The 22,709-nt window shown below is 33.4% G+C and overlaps 1 protein-coding gene and 1 long non-coding RNA gene across 2 annotated transcripts in view; one reads left to right on the top strand and one right to left on the bottom strand.

Moving 5' to 3' along the window:
- Nucleotides 1-22,709, bottom strand: part of UNC13C (unc-13 homolog C) — a 548,174-nt gene that overhangs the window by 421,515 nt on the left and 103,950 nt on the right. Inside the window, exons 2-3 of the mRNA XM_072808724.1 lie at nucleotides 7,346-7,368; nucleotides 6,697-6,761 (exon numbers count right to left, since the gene is read on the bottom strand). Of these exons, the coding sequence (XP_072664825.1) occupies nucleotides 6,697-6,761; nucleotides 7,346-7,368 (88 nt within the window). The remainder of the gene's footprint in view (nucleotides 1-6,696; nucleotides 6,762-7,345; nucleotides 7,369-22,709) is intronic.
- The window catches only part of LOC140622937 (uncharacterized), an 81,066-nt gene that overhangs the window by 57,741 nt on the left and 616 nt on the right, over nucleotides 1-22,709 (top strand). The window contains exon 2 of the long non-coding RNA XR_012022595.1: nucleotides 14,538-14,605. This is a non-coding gene — a long non-coding RNA (uncharacterized lncRNA). The remainder of the gene's footprint in view (nucleotides 1-14,537; nucleotides 14,606-22,709) is intronic.

Genomic DNA, 22,709 nt, shown 5'->3' with positions numbered 1-22,709 from the left:
ATGTGTCAATCTCTAACTTTGTCAACTGTAAGCTATTACTTGCCTGAGCTTAATAGCTTCATTTTCTTAATCCTTTGATTGAGTACTGTAAGTACTTTGCCATGTCTGTGTAGGAAAACAATATGCCTATAGAAAATGGTTTATAATCCACTCCACAAACACTATGAAGTTTATAAAGCTGACTTAGATGGCAGTAACTTCAATCTTACTTCCATAGATCCCATGCCAAAATGTGTTTTCCATGGTTCCCACAGGGTCATGGCTGTGGTCTTGTAGGGTCCACACATTGAAGGAGTTCAGGCTTACAGCAGGCCTTTGTGACTAGTGTCATGATATACTCTAATCACTCCATGATTTTCTAAATAAAAAAGATACTAAGTTGTTCCTGGGTAATTTCTAAGAGAGCCTTGGGAAGCATTTAGCTGACCCTGAACTAGAGAACTGATTGCCTGTAGTAAGCCAAAATTAGATAAGCTTTTTTTTTTGGCCAGGTAGTTAAGGGGAGAAGAGGGCAAGGAAGCTAATGGAAGCTTAGTAACCAGCTCTTAATACATGGGTTTTAGAAAGTTGGTTGCCTTATTGTTGTCAGCTTTCCCAATTAAGAGGTTCTTTGTTTAGGCCAAACCTTGGTATAAAGGATATAATGTGTCTGCCCAGTAGGATGACTGCAGGCAGAATGCTGGGGCCTAGTGGGCCTGGTAATATCAAGAGTCCATGGTAGGGTTGAGACTTCCCCTAGCTTTGCGTGAGATTCTTTTCTGGCTCATTTAACTCCCTGGAGCATGACTGCATCTGACATTAGCTAAGAGATGCCAGGTTTCATTCAACCTTTAATGGATTAAGCAAGACAACTCACTTTATTACTTTTATAAAGAGCAAGGTAAAAAGGGTCATTCAATTATTAATTACAAATGGTCTCCTTCTTGGAGTAATGGAACTTATTAAAGGAAATCTTTAATCCAGTGTGATTTTATATCTAGGGTGTTCTAAAGTGCTAAGGTTTTCAGATGGGAGAATAAAGGGGCAAATTTTATATCTAAGCATAATTAGAGTAGTATTTTTATGGATTCGTTCAACCCAACCTTCACAAGCTTCTCCCAAATAGAGAAACGGGGATTCAAGATGAAAAGCAAAGTAGCTTTCTGATTAACTGGGGTTAAATCTAGTTTGAGAAAAGTCCCTTGTTTTGTTTTTGTTTTTGTGTTTTTCTTTTTTCTGTAGGGATTTAGTAACACAGAGTTTGGGGGGAGGGGTAGGACCAGCTGTTTTTAGTACTCTCCGTACTTCTCATGTAGGACTTACCATGAATCCATGATAGCTTCAGGATTATCATTTTTCCTAAAATGTAGCAGATCTGAATCTTTTAAGAAATAATCTTTAAAAAAAATAAAAAGAAAAGAAATAATCTTTTAAGAAAGTAACTCATCTAAGAGACTGCCAAATCCAAGACAAGATTAATTTAGAAGTGAGGTCCTCATATGGGCAAGGCACTATTATATACTTTGTGGAAGAAAATCTAAGTGAAAAAGACCAACCCTAAGCCTTTAAAGAGTTTAAAATCAAGTTGGAAGATTAAAATTTTGTTAATTTATGCAATTTAAACTCATATGTACCATAAGAATGACACAAATGTGAACAGAAAGGGGAGATAATAATTCCTTATTATATAGAGAAATAGAAATCAATATATTCAAAGCCATACAGAAAGATCCATACTTTATACTGCAGAACTGAGGAACCATTAAACACATTTAAGTAGAAATGACTGTGCTTTGAGGAGATTAATCTTTGACAGTGTATAGATTGAACTTAATGTGGAAGAATTAATGAAGGAAGATCAGTTTGCATTCACCTAGGTAAAAGGGATTGAGGATTAAAACTAGATTAATGGCAATATAAGTAAAAATAAGTTGAAAAATTATGGGAATGGTGATTTGAATTGCTATCCAATAATGAATTAGGAATGCAGAGCTGTCCGCATCTGCTAGCTCTTATAATAATTAATAAGTTCTAATCCAAATTCATTTTTACTTAAATCTATAAGAACTCCTTCTATACAAAATCCACTGAAAGGAAAGGAACTCTTACAAAAAAACAGCTAACTGAAAAGTAAAAGACAAAGGCTTCCATTTCTCTTCAAAGAGTAGCCTCCCATTGTTACTGAAACACACTTACATGGGGTCTGTCATTTTCTTAATACTTGGCACACTTGGTTCAGAGCATACAGGTGTATTTGTGTAGCACGAACCACTGACCCAAGGAAGGGATTGTAGAAGTGGAAACAGCCATCGTCTAGGTAAGAGAATTCCTGGGGCTTTCCTTAAAAGTAAGGAAGTTAAATGAGGGGATAAGAGAGAATTTCATTTATAGGCTAGGTAGGAAAAATTAAGCAAAAAATTCTCAGCTACCCAAGAGAAGGAGAATGAGAAAAGAGGAGTTAAGAGCTTCTGAAGAGTAAGAACAACCTTAGCTACCAACTTAAATGATTTTAGGCATTGGCCAAATATGAATGTCAAGGCCGGGAGTGGAAAATAGGGCATCCGGATAGTATACAACCTTTTCAACTTTAGAGAGAAGTACAAAAGCAATGTTAGAAGCCTGACAAATATCAGAAGTATATTAAACCACCTATATCCACATATCGTGCAACCTAACTCATGTCAGGTTTTATAACAGTAACAACAAAAAAAATCACTATTTTAATCAAGGTAAATTTAAAAGCAAAGGAATTATTTAAAACTCTAGCTGACAACTGCTTGCTCATATTCACCACATTATTCATTTATGTCAATAATTGAACTTCCTTGAAAATTTCAGCAAAAATTTTTATATATGTACATGTATACACACATATACATATACACACACATACACATACACTTTTTTTCTTCTTTTTTCTGTAATTGTACCTATTTAAGAGTTAGGTCAAAATGGAAGCTTCTCTTTTTCTATTTGGCTGTCTCTCAGTGTCCTGCTCAACAATCTCTTTTTCTCACCTCTCTCAATAGCACCTATTTCCTGCCAAGGTTCAATAATCCTGGTAGTGGTTGCCAAGTCACCACCAGATTCCTGGGATTAAGAAAGCAGTGGCAGCCTCATTCAGAACCATGACAGAGAATAAACCTTCCTTCACATAAGCTTAAGGAACTTATTTCCAGGAGAGCTATCATGTAGAGAATTTAGAGAACTAGAGAAAATAAGAATCTCCTCTCCCAAACTATCTTTCTCCTTATTCTCACCACTGTTTTGTGGACTTCCCTGAATTCTAGTGCAGACAAAGCTAGTACACCTTAAGACTAGAAAGAATATACAAAAGCCTCGAAATGCTTCTCATCATGCAACCAAAGGAACTAACTAGATGTTTAGTCAAGGGGGAACTTAAGTTATATGCAATCGAACCAAGGGAAGGTCATTCTGATTTTAAAAAGTGATTCATATTTGTAGAAAGTACTGGCATGACTTCATTCACTATCATTTATTAAAGTAGTTTCACCAAATTCACTTATCAGAAGTTAGGTAGCTATGGGCATGTGTCATTTAAAACCCCTCTGAGGGGGACACCTGGGTGTGCAGTGGTTGAGCATCTGCCTTCTGCTCAGGGCGTAATCCCGGGAACCTGGATTGATTCCCACATCAGGGTCCTCACAGGGAGCCTGTTTTTCCCTCTATCTATGTCTCTGCCTCTCTCTGTGTCTCTCATGAAGAAATAAAAAATCTTTAAATTAAACCTTTCTGCGAAAGGTATAGTTGGATGACAATCTTCAACCACCACATTTTCACAGAATCCACTGCAGTATTCACCCCAATGCCACACTCATCAAGATGACCCAAACCAATAACTCAGCATGGCAGAAGTAATACAGATGGTCACATTTGCACAATGTGGGACTCTTCTAACAGTAAGCCAAGGGTTTCCCATTGGTCTGGCACTTCCTTGTAGCCTCATTGGTCAGTGTAAGGCTTTTAATGCCTAGTTCTCCTTCCTTATCTCTCTCCTCCTACAGATGTCAGACCCATGTCATGGTCCTAAGGCTTCTCTCATCTACTTGTGCTCTCTCTCCATTTATCTCAGAGATATCTCCTCTGAAAAAGCTCTTATACTTCTAATATCTTGGTGTGTGCTTCTGGTAGGACTCTTAGCTTACAAATATGAAAATAGTGACCAAATTCTTGTAAAACAACTGGGAGAAATAAAATGTTAAATACTATCACTGAAGTATATATTTTTTCTAGCTTTCTCCCTTCCTTTGTTCTGATCTTTTCTCTCTCCCATTTTCTTTTCAGAGTCTGCCTGAATTTTTTTGAGAGATGAGAAAAATAAGTTTGCTATGTGTTTTCTAGCAACACTTACAAGAGACTCTACAGAGAGAGGAGTAGAAATCACAGGAGCACTGTTAACTATATTATCTGGTCTCAGTGTGTATAGATTATTCCTTCATTGACACTTAAGAAGGGGGAGGGAAGGATTGATATGGTTTGGCTCTAAACTAGCTAGAAATGTTGAAGATAGAGAAGTCAGGGATGGAGAACTGTCATGAAGTGGTGACTCCATTCTGAAAATCTGCTCCAATCTGTTTTCCAGGACAAGAGAAGTTAAAATATTTAGATTTATAGTAATGTTTCATTCTATAACAATATGTTTTAAAATACTTATAGAAAAAGTAAAATGTTATTGGAAATGTAAAATATTTACAGAAAAGTAAAATAAGTAAATCTTGCTAAAGAGGTTGTAACTGAAGGCTATATTTAAATGTACCCTTCTGTTTCTTCAAGAGGAAATAAGCATTCAGATAATGGCATATTCTCTTGATTGAAAATTATCACCCCTTTCCCATACCATCATAATGCAAAAGTCTCTTTGAAAAGAAGTTTCTGGAAAAGTGAAATGGAAGGGATTTGTTCAAAATGCAAGGATAATCTATCTAACCATTTTACACAGCTTGCACTTAATACATGGTTGTAGATTAACTATGCTGCTTTGAATAGGAAAACAAGTTGTTATTAAGTATTGGATGCCATGGGGAGGAGTTGCAGGAACTCTCAGATTATAAACTGAGATAAATCCAAGATCATGACACACATATTTTCATAATAAAATTGGAATCCAATCTAATTATTTTCTAAGTTCACATTATAGTAGGGATGTGAGTAGTTCTTCACGTATTTTAAGAACATTGAAGAGTTTACAGATATAAAAGTAATGAAGATATGAGTTATTTGACAAAAATCAAGCTTTTATTTGAAAAATATCAAACCAAAAATGGTGTATTTTATTTTCCAGGAGGCCCATACTTAAAATTTGAAAATTTATATGTTTAATTTAAAGTAACATGTGGATGTATTTAACACAAGATTTTCAAATAGTGAGAGTATTATAAAACATAACTGTAAAACTATTTCTTTGTCTAAATAATACCTAATACATTATCTAAATGTTGCTTCTATTTATATTGTATACAAGTGTTCAAATGTCAACACTTAGAAAACTTATCTATCTTTGTGTATGTCTATACTGTGCATAAGCTCTGGTTGACAATTTCACTTTAAAAATCTATTATGTTTGCTATAGTACCATTTGTAATACTGGTACCTAGAAATATTCTTGAAAATCCATTAACAGAAGATAAATAAATTTTCTATAAATGTTTAAAATATTTACTTCACTTAGAAAAAATGAAGTGGAAAGTTTTCTAGGGCATGTTGCTAAATGGCAAAGAGAAAAAAAAAAACAAAAAAAAAAAAACAAAAAAAAAAACACAAGTTGCAGAGGCAGGATAGCCTATTGAGAAAGGTCACAGATTCTAGAACCAGACTAGCTGAGTTTGGATACTGATTTTGCCACTTACTAGCTGTATGAAGGGAAAGGTTTTTTTAAAACTGTTTCATATAACATTTCCTTAATTTGTAAAATGAAGGTCAAGTTAGTACTTACATCAGAGGGCCATTTTAAGGATCGGATCAGTCATTATATAAGAAATAACTGTGATAATACTTACTACAATGTCATTACTAAATTAGTGCTTATTTATTTGTATGTAGAATGGCCCAGTTTATGGTAAAGATAGACAATACAACTACTTATTCTATGGGAACATAGACATGTATGCAAGTGACACAGAAAGGCCTATGAGCATACATGCCAAACTCATACCAACATGTAATTATAGGCATTAAGTGAGATCCTTTGCGTTTTGAGTATTTTACAGGCAAGATATGATTCATACATTATTTTGTGATTAAATTTTAAATACTTTCATCTAACCATTAAATAGCAATAAATAGCAAAGTAATGAAGTTTACATTCAGTGACTTAGGAAGATAGAAAAACATTCATGTACATTTTATCAACTGCAAATTAGCAGATCAAAAGATAGTATTAATTGTATTAATGTGAACTCATTTATGAAAAATTATGTGTATTTGTATACAGAATGACAATCTTAACTGATTCATTTAGGTGATTTTGACTTTTTTGTATACAAATACATGTAAGCATAATTATATACATGCACATGCAATTATACATTACATTTATAAAAAACTATAAAAGCTACTTTTTCTAAAAAAAAAAAAAAGCAACAGTAAGCCTAGTTAATTATATCATGCAGCATCCTGCATTCAAAATGTGTATGGTGAGAGCACAGCCAAATACCATTGATGAATGGAATGAATTAAAAAGATTATGAATGTACTCACCCACCAATCGTCTGGAGTCCAGAGAATTTGGAAGCATCCAAATCACTGCCACTTACTATTCGAGCCTGAAGTGAAAAACAAGAAAAAAACAAGAAAAACAACAGGCTTTTAGCATACTATAGCTACATACACGTGAATTTGGGACACAAGTCAACTGCACTAGACATGTAACACCCAGGATGACAGATGCTAAGCAGGGTCAGCTCCAAGTCAAAGCTACTATATGTTTTTGTGAGTGGAGGTTTTGAAATTAGCCGTCAGCATTTAAACAAAAGCACTGGCACAGTCCAGGAAAATATATCATTCCCAATACTATTTGCCCTTAAAACTTGCTATGTGCAGTGAACATCATGAATCAGTCAGGGAGATCATGATTAGCCAGACTTAAGAACAGATGCTGAGTTTGACCGTAGCCGACCCCTACGTAGGCAAGAGTAAGCTAAAGGAAGCGCAGCTGGCAAAGTATAACCTCTTCATAAATGCAACATATTGGGGGCACACTTAAAGGACAACCAAAGAATGGAAAGCTGGGATAACATGCACATTTCACAACTAAAACAGAGGAACCCAAACAGGTCTAATATGTCACAAACAAACATGTACAAGAGACAAGATCCCTCAGGAGAAAAGAAAAAGTATGATTTAAAACCTTTTCATCCACAGAACTGCTATCTGAAAGAGAATCAGGAAAAGAAGGAATAAATGTTAGATGGAGTACTTTAAGAAATCATTTAAACATATACACAAAGTGTTACTATTTTCATTGTTAAAAATCATCAATAAACAGAATTTCAAGGCTGAACCCCAAGGGAAGGGGGATAGTTGGTCCTCATAATTTAAAGAGCTGGAAAATATAGTGAAATGCTTGAAAAGTATCAAAGGGTGATTAAAGAGCTTAATGAAAGATAATGTGTCATATAAAGAAAAGAACACAGTTGAAGAATCAGAAGTCCTAAGACCCAGCTGGGGCTCTGGCACTTAGTAAGCACATGGGGCAAACACTAAATTCTCTGGAGTCTGAAGTCTAGACCCAACTCTACAAAAAGGTCATGAATACTTTGCTTATTGGCCTCTAAACACTCTTCAAAAAATCAACTGAGATGGATACGTGTCAAAGTAAACCTCAGGTGACTATATACATTTAGCATGTTTTATTAAGGGATTATTTATTTATGGCTTGTCATAGAACTCATGAGCTAAAAGATTAATCAAATATATTCTGCTTTACAAATAAAAAACAAAAAACAAAAACAAAATATCTGATGCCTGAAAGAAGTTAAATGACTTAGATCACAAAGCTTGGCAGAAATGGGAAATTCCAGGGCCCCTCATCCTCCATCTGTTGCTTTTTACATCCCATATTTCAGGTAAGTTGAACAAAACAGAAAGCAAGTTACTGGTCCGCAGTTCTCCAGTGCAATTTAAGATACATCACAGGGTAAACATCTCAGTTTCAACTGCTCTTGAATCAAGATAAACAATGATGAACAATGGATTTTTTTTTTTTAACCCAGGTCTGAATCTGCCAGGGTCCTCATGGCATGGTCCATTTCTACCTTACATAGTAGTATTGCTTTTAAACTTATTAATTCCATTTTGCCTATTAGTATAAAGCTGGAAGGACTACTCTATGAATTCAAGTTGTCAGACAGCTAGAGTTAAAATGACCTTGGGGTTCATTCTCAAAACCTTTTATTTTTATGGATGAGCCCAAGCAATATAAAGATTTATCTAGGTCTGTAGGCTCAATGGCAACCTTTATTGATAAAAATGTGAAATGTATTGGTTTTTTGACTCATTAAGTATGGCTTGATTAATTACTGTAACTATTTTTGGCAAATTTTAGATACTTCACGGTATCTCAGAGTTAAGACTTTGAACAAAATTACAGAGTAATAGAAAACAGAATAAAATTTTAAGTAATAAAAAACAATCTTGTTTTGGTCATAAAAATTTTAAGGTACTGTATGCAACATAGAAAATTCAGCATTAATTAAGAATATATCATATCCATCAAGATTGTCACAAGCATAATTTAAAATCATAGAATAATTTGAGATACCAATTGGTCAGACAATATGCACCTACATTTTAATAGGTACCAAAAAGTATTTGATAAAATTTCAAAACCCCCTAAATAATTTTTAAACATATTTAAATTAGCTGGAATGAATCTTGATTTTAATATCTTAAAAAAAATGTTACCTCCAGAAACATAAATTTCAGTGTGAAATACTAGGGCATTCCCATTACTACTCAAAGCAAAACAAAAATGTTTACAACCAACATTTTAATGTATTTCCTGAAATTGTGATCAATAGATTAAGGCAGACCAAATGAAGCAAAAATAAACAATATAAATTTTAGAAAACAGGACCCAAAGCTGTTCTTTTCAGGCATTATAATTTTATACTCAAAAGACAAATCACCTGCAAAACTATTAAGGTTAATAAAATAGGTAGAAGTGAGGATATAATGCAATTTATAAACTAAACAAAAAACAATAATTTTCTACAAAATCACAATAACCAGCTTGAAAAACACTGGCATGAATTGGATTTCAAATATGCATTACTTTGACACTATTAATAATTAGATTCTATATCAACCATTCCACTGAGTAAAGGTAATCTTAAAGTCAACAACTTTTCAGCTGCTAAATCTAATACATTTCAACTTTTTCATTCATTATTCAATGTTTCATTCATTCCTTAACTGAATAAATATTTTTATTAATTATCAACAAATATTTTTGTTCACTCCTACTCCTTTCTTGTCTACCTGCTATACTGTCCCCCTGTAAACCTTTCTAAACACAGGTAAAATCACACCACTCCCCTTCCCTGGATAAAATACATTAATGCTTCCCAGTGCCCACAAGAGAACAAACAGATCTATATCTACTGCAGGCTCATGAGTCTTCATTCACATTCTACACTTTGATCACAATTCAGTTCTTGCCATTTCATCTTCGTGGTGTACTCCTTGAAATCTGGGTGCCTTTGAATTTTCAGTTCCATTCCCTTAAAACAAGTGTTCCCCTTCTTCATCTAGCTATCTATCAGACTCCAAAATCCAAATTTTCACTCAAAGCATAACCCCCTCTCCTGGAAACCTGTAATCTCTCAGGGATTCATGGCTTGCATGCATGAGCCCTGCACACTACATTCCTCCCAGTTAATCCTCATCTTTTGTCAGTTTCTTCATCTGCAGTCCAGATAAAAGCTCCTTGATTTTATCTATCTTCAATCTCCTTTTTCTAAGTTCTACTACATTTCTGAAATATAGCAGACGAACAATACATTTTTGCTGAACATTGAGTGAACAGTTTTAAATAAGCTACAACACTTTATGGAAGTATCTAAAAATCCAAATGAAATTTATTTCATCTTCTTGTACAGGGAAAATTATTTTACTTATTTTATTTTTTATAAAGATTTTATTTATTTATTAGCGAGAGATAAAGAAAGAGGCAGAGACACAGGCAGAGAGAAGCAGGCTCCATGCAGGAAGCCCGATATGGGACTCAATCCCAGAACTCCAGGATCATGCCCTGAGCCAAAGGCAGATGCTCAACTGCTGAGCCACCCAGGCATCCCAGGGAAAATTATTTTATAACATATTTATAGATTTAATAGTTAAAATCCTAATGGCAAGTTGTTGCAGGATAAAGAACACTTCAAGTATAACTGGATTAATAAGTCAAAAGATCTAAGACCTTTTAAAAGGAGAATTATGAGGGAAGCTTGTAAGAATATTAAAAATCTATACTAATGAACATTATTGTCCTGGCAAAATAGATCGAAAGATAAATTCAACAAAATTAGCCAAGTAACAAACCCTTGTACTTAAGAATTTAACAAATAAGGAAGGATGGATTATTATCAAATACAAAGAGACATACTGGTCTATAAATTATGCTTAGAACAAAGTTCAAGTATCTGTAATATTTATTTACATCCTCATCTCACACATAGCCCATAACTTTGCAGATATACTAAATAATCAAATGTAAAGAAAAACAAGTAAAAATATGAAGGAATATTTATTAACTCTATGGAATAAGAGGATACATTTATAGATAGAGGTAAAGTTTATTAAGTTTGTTATACCCATGTAGTAATTTGTATATAAAAACAAAAAGAAAATGAAACGTATTTGCTAAAAGCACATTAATATGTTCAGTATGTAAAGAACTCTTACAGGTCTCAAAAAAAAAAAAAAATGACCCTAATACCTCCCCAAAATTGGTCAAGAATGTGACTAGGTAACTCACAAATAGAGTGCAACAATGGTAAATAAGCATGAAAAAATGATACTATTTATTAAAACTATGCCTCATCAGATTACAAAATTAGTAAAAATCAGGATAATCACATTTTAATAATATTAAAATAATACCAAATACTGTTGAGGGTGTCATTAATCTGACACTCTGATGCATGATTGATGGCAGTGAAAACTAATTAAATTTTTAGAAAATTTTTTAATGATGTCTAGCATACTGTTTTGATGAGAAATATTCTTTTGAAGTTGATGCTCAGAATATTTTTTTGTTACAGATTGAATTATATTCCCCAAAATTCACATGCTGAGGTCCTAATCTCAGAATATAGCCTTCTTTGGAAATAGAGTCATTGCAGTTTAGATAAGGTCATACTGGAGTAGGGTGGTTCCCAGTCCAGTATGACTGTCTATAAAAAGGAGACCTTTGAAAACAGATGTACTACACAAGAAAAATGCCATCTGAAGACTGCAGCTCCACTGCCACAGCCAAGGATATCTACCAGATGCTAGGAGAGAGGCCTGAACAGATCTTTCCCCTAGAAATTTCAGAGGGGAGCATTGCCCTCTCAGCCTACCTTGATCTCAGACCATCTAGCTTCCAGAACTGACAAGGTTTCTATTGCCCTAACTCACTTGGTTTATGGTACTTTGTTATATCAGATCTAGCAAACTAATATAAGTCATGAAAAAAATAACGTGTAAAGATCTGCACTTTCATTATTCACACACATACACACAAAACCCCTGGAAAAACATATATGATCAAGTATAGAAATATATGTTGAAAATTATATTATATGACCTTGATTCAATAATTTGTGACCATTAATATAAACACACTTAAATATTATACAAAAATGTAAAAAATACTCATATATTTACAAATATAGGTTTAATATACATCATAAACTTATCATATACTGATAACCAGTACATATACACACACACATTCACAATGGCTTTGTTCCCTGACAAATTGCCTGTTGTTCTACAAGTAGTTCTTTTTGCTTAGTCAAATTCTGATTAAGCCTCTATAATTACAAACAAACAAACCTCTGTAATTACATGCTGGATGCTCCTTATAAGGCTGTTCCCAATGCCCCTTGTCTCAAAAGTCCTATCATTGTGCAAGGTCATTTTGCAGTTCAGTGACTTAATGTCCTTAATATAAGATCACAATGCATCCATCTACTTTATAGTGAAACCTCCTCTATAAATAGGATTAAAGTGAAGGTTTTGTACATTTTTTTAATGTCTCAAAATTCCATAAAGTGTTTAAAAATTTTTTAACTTATAAAATATTTACTAGGTGAATATCATTCTATTCAACCATGCTGCTTAGGGACCTGAAAAGATATATATATTCTTATACGCTTAATAAGTGTGTATCTTGAGTATTAAAATCAATGTTACTCATGTGAACATCCTCAGGAAGGAATTCTGAATGTGACTTACAGCAACACATGACCTCCTGAGCACTTAGTTTTTCCTCCTATGTAAGTGAAGTAAGAGGGTTTGGCCAGCATATATCTAAAGTTTCTAGCTCTGAATTCTGTAATTGTGTTCCTCCAGATGTAATTTTCAGTGTAATGAGAATTATTTACTCACTAGTTACCACCCAAAATTTTAATACCTACCACTGAAATTTGAGATATAATTATCTCATAATCTAAGATAAAAGTAAAGATTGTTGTATTGTGTTTCCTCTCTTGGTATTTTAACCTTGCTATAACAGTTTTCAAAGACAATTTAGATGGAAGAGTTCTCAAAGTTTATAAAGAATTTGATATCTGGAGGCCAATCTAGCTTAGGAATTTCCTTAAACTTCATTGCTCTAATGCCTTTCTTTGCTCTCTAGTAGGATAATATAAATCTCCCACTAGTGATAATATTGTTCACTATACACTTAGGAAATAGGTTTGCTTTATTTTCCAGCATATCAAAATACATTCGACTTTTAAGGCATGTGTACTATGCCTGAAAGTCATGAGATGGGAGCTGAAAACAAACTAGAGAAAAGCCTGTATTATAATCAGAGGGTTTTTGAATTGCCATTGACCTTTACAGAGTACCTACTACATGTTAGGTATTTTGCATAGTATTTTACCTGTTGTTTTATTCAATCTTGTCAACTTTCTCGTGAGGCTCTCAGTATTCAATAGATCTTGCCAGGCTGGCTCACATTTCTGTTGGAATTCTGGACATAAGGAGTTGGGTGCTGAGTGAGATATTAATGCCCATATCTCATACTTTTTTGTTCAATTATGGGCTGGGAGAGGTAACATGGAAAATTGCAAAACAATGACTATACAATAAAGATATATGAAAGATATGAACAAGTTGATATGGGAGCATAGAGAAAAGATCTCTTAACTCTGCAGCCAGAGAGGACACTGGGTTTGTAAACAATTCATGGGGGCAATGATTTATGAATGGGCATTTGTCAGTTCAATGAGCCATTCTTAGAGGAAAAAAATTTGCAAAGGCACCGAAGCTTGAAACAGTATAGAGTATTAGGAACTGAAACATGAGAGCGTGACACTAAAGAATTATATGAAATAAAATATAGATGAATAGAGTTTATTGCATAAAAATCTTGATAGATTCCATTAAGGAATTTAAATTATACTCTAATTATAGTGTAGAACCACAGACTATTTTCAAACAAGACTGACATGTAACATGAATTTTATTTTGTTTTTAAAAATCTAGGCCAGTCCTCTGGACAATAAGGCAGAATAAGATGATACACAAAGATTCTGCTCTCTGGCTCCTCTATATCACAATTCAACTCAAGAATCATAGAATAAATTAATAGTAAAAATCAGGATAGTAAAGATGCAAAATAATTATGTAAAATTATTTTCTGAAAAAATAAGTTTGAGAAATGTTAGGTGATATCTAATTGTGGTTTTAATTTGCATTTCTCTGGTGATGAGTGATGGTGAGCAGCTCTTCATGTGTCTCTTGGTCATCTAGGTCTTTTTTGGAGAAATATCTACTCAGGTCCTATGCTCATTTTTTAATCAGATTATTTGGGACTTTTTCAGTATTGAGTTGTAGGAGTTATTTATATAGTCTGGATATGAACCCCTTATTTGGTATATTATTTGCAAATATTTTCTCCCATTTAGGTTGCCTTTTTTATTGATGGTTTCCTTTTCTGTGCAAAAGCTTTTTATTTTGATGTAGTTCCAACAGTTTATTTTTGCTTTTGTTTTCCTTGTCTTAAGACATCTCTAGAAAAATGCTGCTATGGCTGATATAAAAGAATTACTGCCTGTGTTTCCTTCTAGGAGTTTTATGGTTTCAGGTCTCACATTTTGGTCTTTAGTCCATCTTGAGTTCATTTTGTGTGTGGTATAAGAAAGTGGTCCAGTTTCATTCATTTGTATGCAGCTGTCCAGTTTTCCCAACACCATTTGTTGAAGAGACTTTTTCCCATTGTGTATTCTTGCTTCCTTTGCAATAGATTGACTGTATAAACAGAGAACCAGAAGTAAACCTATTCTGTTCCACTGATCTAAGGTAGAATTTTTTTTTTTTTATCCTAGAACCAAAGAGATAAGAAATAACAAATGTCGGTGAAGGTATGAAGAAAAAGAATCCTTCTACACTGTTGGTAAGGCATGTAAATTGGTACAGTCATTAGGGCAAGAAGTATAGAAGTTCCTCAAAAAATTATAAATAGAAATACCATGTGGGTTCAATAATTCTACTTCTGGGTATTTACCCAAAAAAAATGAAAAACACCAATTTAAAAAATATATATGCACCCTTCTGTTTTTATTACAGCATAACTTAAAATAGCCAAGGTATGGAAGCAACTAAAGTGTCCATAGATTCATAAATTGGAAAAGATTAAATTTATTATATATAATATATATAACTTATTTTATATATATAATGGAATATTACTCAGCTATAAAATAAACTATATACCCAGTCATTACATATATATAATATGTATATTATATATTATTTTATATATATAATGGAATATTACTCAGCCATAAAAAGGATGAGATCTTGCCATTTGTGACAACATAAATGGATCTAGCGGGCATAATGCTAAGTGAAATAACTCAAACTGAGAAAGACCAATACCATATGGTTTCACTCATACATAGAATCTAAAAAACAGAAGAAATGAACAAAAAGCAAAATCAGACCTATAAATGCAGAGAACAAACTGATGGTGGCTACAGGGGAGGAGGGTGAAGTATAATGCTTTATGACGACTGGTTAAAAAGAGGGAATGTACGTATGAACAATATCATTATGTAAAGAAGATAAAACTGAAGATGCTGTGAATTTTTTAAAAAGTTACAGGTATGCTATAAATATCTTTATGTCAATTAATGCTAATACTTAAAGATAATTTTCCAAAAATATTAAAAATATAATTTCTAAAAATAATATTTTACAAAAATAGAAAAAACTAAAGCTATTACTAAGGAACTTTATCCAGTAGGAAAATCATAAGAACACTAGATAATTTTTTAAAGTTTTATCAAGTAAATAATATCAATAACACAAATTTGACTATAGAAGTAAAGTGAACACACAGAATGCAAAAAGAGGTACATTTTCTAAGGCTAGTATAAGCTTATTATTAAAATCAGAAAATGATAGTACAAACTAAGATTAGATAGCATCATATAGGAGGGCTCATAAGCAAATTCCTAAAGAAAATTTTTGCATTTGATGTAGTGTGAGTACACTTATCCAAGTCGGGTTTATTCCCAAAATAAAATATTGCTTTATCAATGTAAAAATATATCAGATTTTTGCTTCCAGGGGAAAAAAAAAGGATGTATTTACTCTCCCTATTACTCTAATTAAATACACCTAAAAACTTTGGACATAATATATAAAATAAACACATATAAAGTTCTGAAAGTTGGAGAGATGGCATACTGGCTAGTAACTTTGAACTCAAAGTATAATACAGTGGTGAGTTTTTTGGGTTTTCTGTTTGCCTCAAATATCCTGAACTGCAACCCAGAGATCTCAATGGTGCAGACAAGGAAAGGCTCCAAGGAAAACTCTTTAGCAGGAGAAACAAGAAAGGGACAGGCCACTAAGACAGAAACCTTAGATAATAATTAACCCACTCTAGCCAAAAGTCAAACACACAAAACCCTGTGGCCACTGTTTTCTACTCCCAGCGGTGAAGGTCAAAAGGAGTGACTAGACTTTTCCCCTTGCCAGACTGTAATGAGGTACTTCAGTCCCCCATATAGGCTGGAGTGCTGTCAGAGAAGGCCAAGTAGGGAGTTGTAAATCACACAGCCTGAACTTTTCCCCTACAGAAGTAATAATGAGATTCCCTTTCCCTTCTTACAGGAATGGTATTAGAAAAGGCCTAGTGGCAAGTCAGGACTTTTATCACTACTCAGCTCTAACAAAATCACCCCCTCAATGTGATTGGTGGCGACACAGGAAGCAGCAATTAGGCACCTGTTCCCTTCTAAGCTAGGGTGGTATAAGCAGAGACCCAGAGGGAAGCCTCAACTTCCAGTCATGCCTACAGCAATAACACAAAATTCCTCCTCCTGGGTATCTATGGAAACCAAGGGGAAAAAAAAAACAAAAACCTAAATTTCCATCTCCACCTTGAAAAAAATGAGTCTTCATTCAAGCACTGGAGCACTGTCAGACAAAATAAAATACAAGACTTGAGATCCAGTCTTATAACATGATACTCAAAATGTCCATATTAGAATCATTTGTCATACCAGGGACTTTAAACTGAATGAGGAAGACAACAGATGCCAATGTGATAATCCAGATGTTAGATCTGACAAGGATTTTAAAGCAGCCAAAATTTTTTTTTTTCAACAATTATAAATACACCTGGAACCAATGAATAGGAAGTATTACTGAAGGAATAGACACTCTGTTTTTCTAAAGATTTTTATTTATTCATGAGAGACACACAGAGAGAGAGGCAGAGACACAGGCAGAGGAGGAAGTAGGCTCCATGCAGGGAGCCCAATGCGGGACTCCATCCCGGGACTCCAGGATCATGCCCTGGGCCGAAGGCAGGCACCAAACCACTGAGCCACCCAGGGATCCCGCAAGGAGTAGACACTCTCAAACTGAAGATAGGAAAAGCAAATAGAAATTTTAGAAATAAAAAATATAGTGACTGAAATATTCCCAAGTGGATGGACTCAACAGCCACTAGAGAGAAAAATCAGTGAACTTGAAATATAAAACAGTAGAAATTACATAGTCTGAACTACAGATCCCATAAAGAAGTGTTAGGAACATGTGAGATTATGATAAAAATATTTAAAAATATAATATTAATCTCATTGGAGTCCTAGAAAGACAGGAAAAAAAGAATAGAATTCTCGGTCTATGCAAAATGCTTTAACAAAATATCATTGACTGAGTAGCTTAAGCAACAGGTATTTACTTCTTACAGTCCTGGAGAGTGGAAAGTCCAAGATCAAGTTACTAACAGATTTGATTCTTGGTAAAGGTTCTCTTCCTGGGTTGCAGAGATCTACCTTCTCACTGTGTCCTCACATGACATACTGAGCTCTGGTCTCTCTTCCTATTCTGATAAACTGATCCCACCATTGGGCCCTACCCTCATGACCTCATCTAAACCTAACTAATTATCAAAGTTTCCATGTTCAAATTCAATCACATTAGAAGTTAGCATTTCAATATTTGAATTTGGGGACAGCACATTCAGTCTATAACAGAGCTGGAAGTGTATCCAACAAAAAATGACTAAATTATCCAAGTTTGGCAAAAATTAAAACACAAATCTGAAGAATAAGCTGATAAACCATAAACAGGACAAACAGAAAAATTCATGTCAAGACACATCATAAACTCCTGAAAACTAAAAGAAAAAAAAAATGTTGAAGTAGTAAGAGAAATGGCACATTATCTATAAGGGAGAAACAATTTGAATGAGAATGGAATTCCTATCAGAACCAAAGAGGCAGAAAGAGATGACGTAACACTTTTTAAGTGCTGAAAGAAGAAAATGATCAACCCAAGATTCCATATTCAGTGCAAATACATCCTTAGGAATGAAGAGGCAATCAAGACATACTCAAATGAGGGAAAACTATGAGACTTTATAATCAGTTAACTTACTTTAAATGATTGGCTAAAATTTTTTTTTCTAAACAGAAAGGAAATGGAAAAAGAAGGAATCCTGAAACATCAAGAAAAGAGAATGAATGATAAGAGCAAAACTATGGGTGTAGACAGTATCCTTTCCTTTTCCTCCTGAGTTCTCTACATTATGTTTGATGGTTGAAACAATAAGTTTAACACTATGTAATGTGGTTCTCAATATATATAGAGAGGACATATTTAAGACAATTTGACTTTAAATGTGAGAGAATAAAGGAATATAGTGGTAGATAAGGTTTCTGTACTTCATTTGAACTTGTAAAATGTATACCCCAGCCAACTTTGACAAATTATGTATATGTAATGCATAGTGGGCAAGTTAATGGCCCCCAGAGACAACCATGCTATATACTTGGAACCTCAATAATTTATTTAACATGGAAAAGGAAATTAAAGTTGCTGATAGAACTAAGTTTCCTTATCAGCTGACTTAATATTGGATTATTTATTATCCAGGGTATCTGGTGGGTCCAGAAGGACCTCAAAGTGGAAGAGGAAGGTAGAAAAGTGAGGTCAGAGTAGTGTAATATTAAAAAGCTCACCACACAGTGGTGCGTGGGTGGCTCAGTCAGTTGAGCATCCAAATCTTGGTTTCAGCTTGTTTTGATTTCAGGGTCTTGGGATTGAGTCCTGGGTCATGCTCCGTGTTCAGCAGGGGGTCTTACTGGATTCTCCTTCTGTCCCTCTTCTCAAGTAATAAATAAATCTTTTTAAAAATGCTCAACACACAGCTGCTGGTTTTGAAGACAGGGAAAATGTCTATGAGCCAAAAAATCTGAGTGTAACTAAAAGCTGGAAAAATCTTCAAAACCTATTCTTCCCTAAGCCTCCAGAAGGGAATACATAGCTGTACTGTTACCTTGAGTTTAGTCCAGTGAACCTGTAACAGATCTTTCACCTTCAAGATTTTACAAAAAAAAAAAAAAAAAACTATTAGTTTTGACATTTTTTAAGGAGGCAATAAAAAAATACATAATGCAATACTTAGAGTAGCCACTACAAAAGTTATACAAAGAGACATATTGAAAAACTTACAATGTACAATAATCTATAGAAATGCAGAAAAGATAAAAACTAGAAAATACAAACAGAAGACAAAGAATAAAGTGGCAGATTTAAGCCTTATCAATAATTGCATGAAATGTATATGGTCTAAATATATCAAATAAAAAGACTTAATGGAATGGATAAAAACAAAACATCATGACCTACCTATATGCTGAGGAATTCAATTTAAATGTAATGATATAGGCAGATTAAAAATAAACAAATGGAAAAAGATACTATACAATCAAAAGAAAATAGTAGTAGCTAAATAACTGATAATGTGGACTTCAGAACAAAAGAAAACTAATAAAGAGACACATTGTATAAGGATATAAAGGTGAATCCACCAGGAAGACATAACAATTCAAAATGAGTATGAACCAAATGCAGAGCTGCAAAGCCTGTGAAACAAAAGCTAATGTAACTGAAAAGTAGACAAATTCACAATTATTTTAGGTTACTTAAATCCGCACCCTACAGTGATGAGAAAAATCAAAGAAAATATTAATACATGCAAAGTTATGCCATGTTCATGAACTGAGACCCTTGAGATACCAAAATGTTGATTTTCTCCAAATTATATATAATCTTTAAATATATATATTTAAATCTTTAATTAATTTATATATATATATTTAAATCTTTATTTATTTATTTATTCATGATAGAGAGAGAGGGAGAGGCAGAGACACAGGAGGAGGGAGAAGCAGGCTCCATGCTGGGAGCCCAACGTGGGACTCGATCCCCAGACTCCAGGATCGCGCCCTGGGCCAAAGGCAGGTGCTAAACCACTGAGCCATCCAGGGATCCCTTTTTTTTTTTTTTTTCATAATTTTATAGTTCTAATAACCAAGACTGTGATATCAGTAGATAGAATAAAACATCGACAAATGCAACAAAATAGAGAACCCAGATAAAGACCTACACAACTCATTTTTTTATAAGGATGCAAAAGCAACTCAGTGGATGATAGACTTTTAAATGATGCTCAAAGCAACTGAATATTTATAAGCAGAAGCACACCCTCAACCTAAACCTCACATTCTAATGCAAAAATTATCTTAAAATGAATCATATTTAAATATGAAATAAAAATTATAAAAATCTTAACTCAGGAAGTCTTCAAGACATAAAACTTGAGTTATTAATCATGACATTAAAAGCATGATACAAAAAAATGAAAAGCCAGTGATCTTGTCTTAAAAAACTCTACTCTTTGAAAGCTCATGTAAAAAGGATGTAAATAAAAGCTATACACTGGAAGAAAATATTTGCAAACCACATATTGAAGGAAGGAGTGGTATCTACAATATATAAAGAACTCTCAAAACTCAACAGCAACAACATTCATACACAAAATCAAAAAATGGGCAAGAGATGTAGAGACATTTTACTGAAGAGAACATATGAATGACAAGTCCATGAAAAGATGATTAATGTCACTAGATATTCAGGAAGTGCAAATTAGAGCCATAATGAAATGTTTCTATGTACCTATTAGAAGAGCTAAATAGCAAAAACATTGATAATACTAAGTGCTAGAAAGGCTTCAGAGAAACTGGCTCTCATACATGGTTAGTGCAAATGTAAAATACAATAATTCTCAAAGAGTTTGACAATTTCATATAAAATTAAATATACATCTACAATTCAGCCTGGAAAAATAACACATCCACATAAAAAATTACAAATGACTTTTATTAACAGATTTTAATAGCATCAAACTAGAAACAACAAAGGTGTCCCTCAATAGGGGAACAGCTAAACTGTGATATATCCCTCTCAAGGAATACTAATCAACAGTAAAAATAAGCTGATATACACAGCAATTTATATCCCAAGGGCATTATTTTTAGTGGAAAAATAGCCAATATCCAGATGACAGATACAATTCCATTGTTATAAAATTATACATATGAAAAACAGATTAGTGGCTCCCAGAGGTTATGCAAGGTTAAGCATGGGAGAGATAGATGAGAGACTACACAATGATTACACAATGATAGCACAAAGCATGATGGCATAGTTCTGTATTTGGACTGTAGCTATGGTTAGACAGTCTACATGAAATGACAATTATGTGTACACATTGTACAAATTGTGTACAAATTACTAGTCTTTATTGTACTCCAATTATATATCATGTAACCATTGGGGGGAATGGAGGGAAGGGTATATGTGATCTTTATATTATCCTTTCAATATCCTGTTAATGTATATATATTTTTTTAATTAAGCAGTTAAAAAATTTTTTAAAATTAGTTATATTTAACCAAAAGTTAAAAGTTCTGTTCTTTAAAGACACCATAAAAAATAAAATAGGTACAAAATTAAAACATTAAAATATGAAATTTATGTATACATTTATAAAATTTCATCTAAAATACTAAGTAGACAATCCAACTCAAAGTTGAACAAAAAAATTTGGACACTTCACAAAAGAAAAATGCATAAATGGCCAAAAAGGACAAAAAAGAAGCTTGTCATGTCATCATTTGGGAAATAAAATTTACTACTTTAGATACTATGATATATACTGTGGAATGGTTGAAATTAAAGACATAAAACAGTGCTGATAACTATGTGAAGCAACTCAAACTTGCTTACCCTGAGAATGTAAAATGCTACAGTCACATTGGAAAACAGTTATTTCTTAAAAATTTAAACATGGTATCAAAATATGGAAAGATCTCAGATGTCCATCAACCGTTAAATAGATAAAGAAGATGCAAGTTTATACAGACACCTACACCCACACTGGAATACTACTTAGTCATCAAAAAGAATGAAATCCTACCATTTGCAATGGCATGGATGGAACAAGAGGGTATTATGCTAAGCAAAATAAGTTAGAGAAAGACAAATACTGTATTATTTCACTCTTATATGGATTTAAGAAATAAAACAGATGAACATAGGGGAGGAGAAGGTAAAATAAGGAAAATAGAGTGAGGCAAATCGTAAGAGACTCAACTCTAGGAAACAAACTGAGGGTTACTGGAGAGGAGGGTGTGGGGGGAATGTGGTAACTGGGTGATGGGCATTAAGGGGGCACTTGAAGTAATGAGCAAAAGGTGTTATATGCAAAGTAATGAATCACTAAATCCTACCTCTGAAACTAGTAATATAGCATATGTTAATTAAATTGAATTTAAAGAATTAAAATTTTTAAAAAGCCACCCTGAAAAAAATCTAAACATAGTACATTAAAACCTAAATGTGGACAAACTTCAAATATATATAGAATATGTTATATCTACATAGATATAGATATATGTTCTATGTATAAATTGCCATAAGATCCAAAGCACAAATTATCAAGAATAGGAATGACAAATATATCACATCAGAAGTAAAGAGAGAGAGCAGGAAAATGTATTTGCAACATACAAGAGAGGATTAGCTTAGCCTCCATAAAAAGAATTTGAAGAAAAACAGAAAAATAAATTGCATGTTTAAGTGCATTTCCTAAGAGGAAATTAACAAAGGAAAAGGTGATCAAACTGTTTGAC

The sequence above is a fragment of the Canis lupus genome, chromosome 32 (genome assembly GCF_048164855.1).
Source record: "Canis lupus baileyi chromosome 32, mCanLup2.hap1, whole genome shotgun sequence".
In the NCBI taxonomy this organism is placed as follows: domain Eukaryota; kingdom Metazoa; phylum Chordata; class Mammalia; order Carnivora; family Canidae; genus Canis; species Canis lupus.
This window is presented reverse-complemented; position numbering and strand designations above follow the sequence as displayed.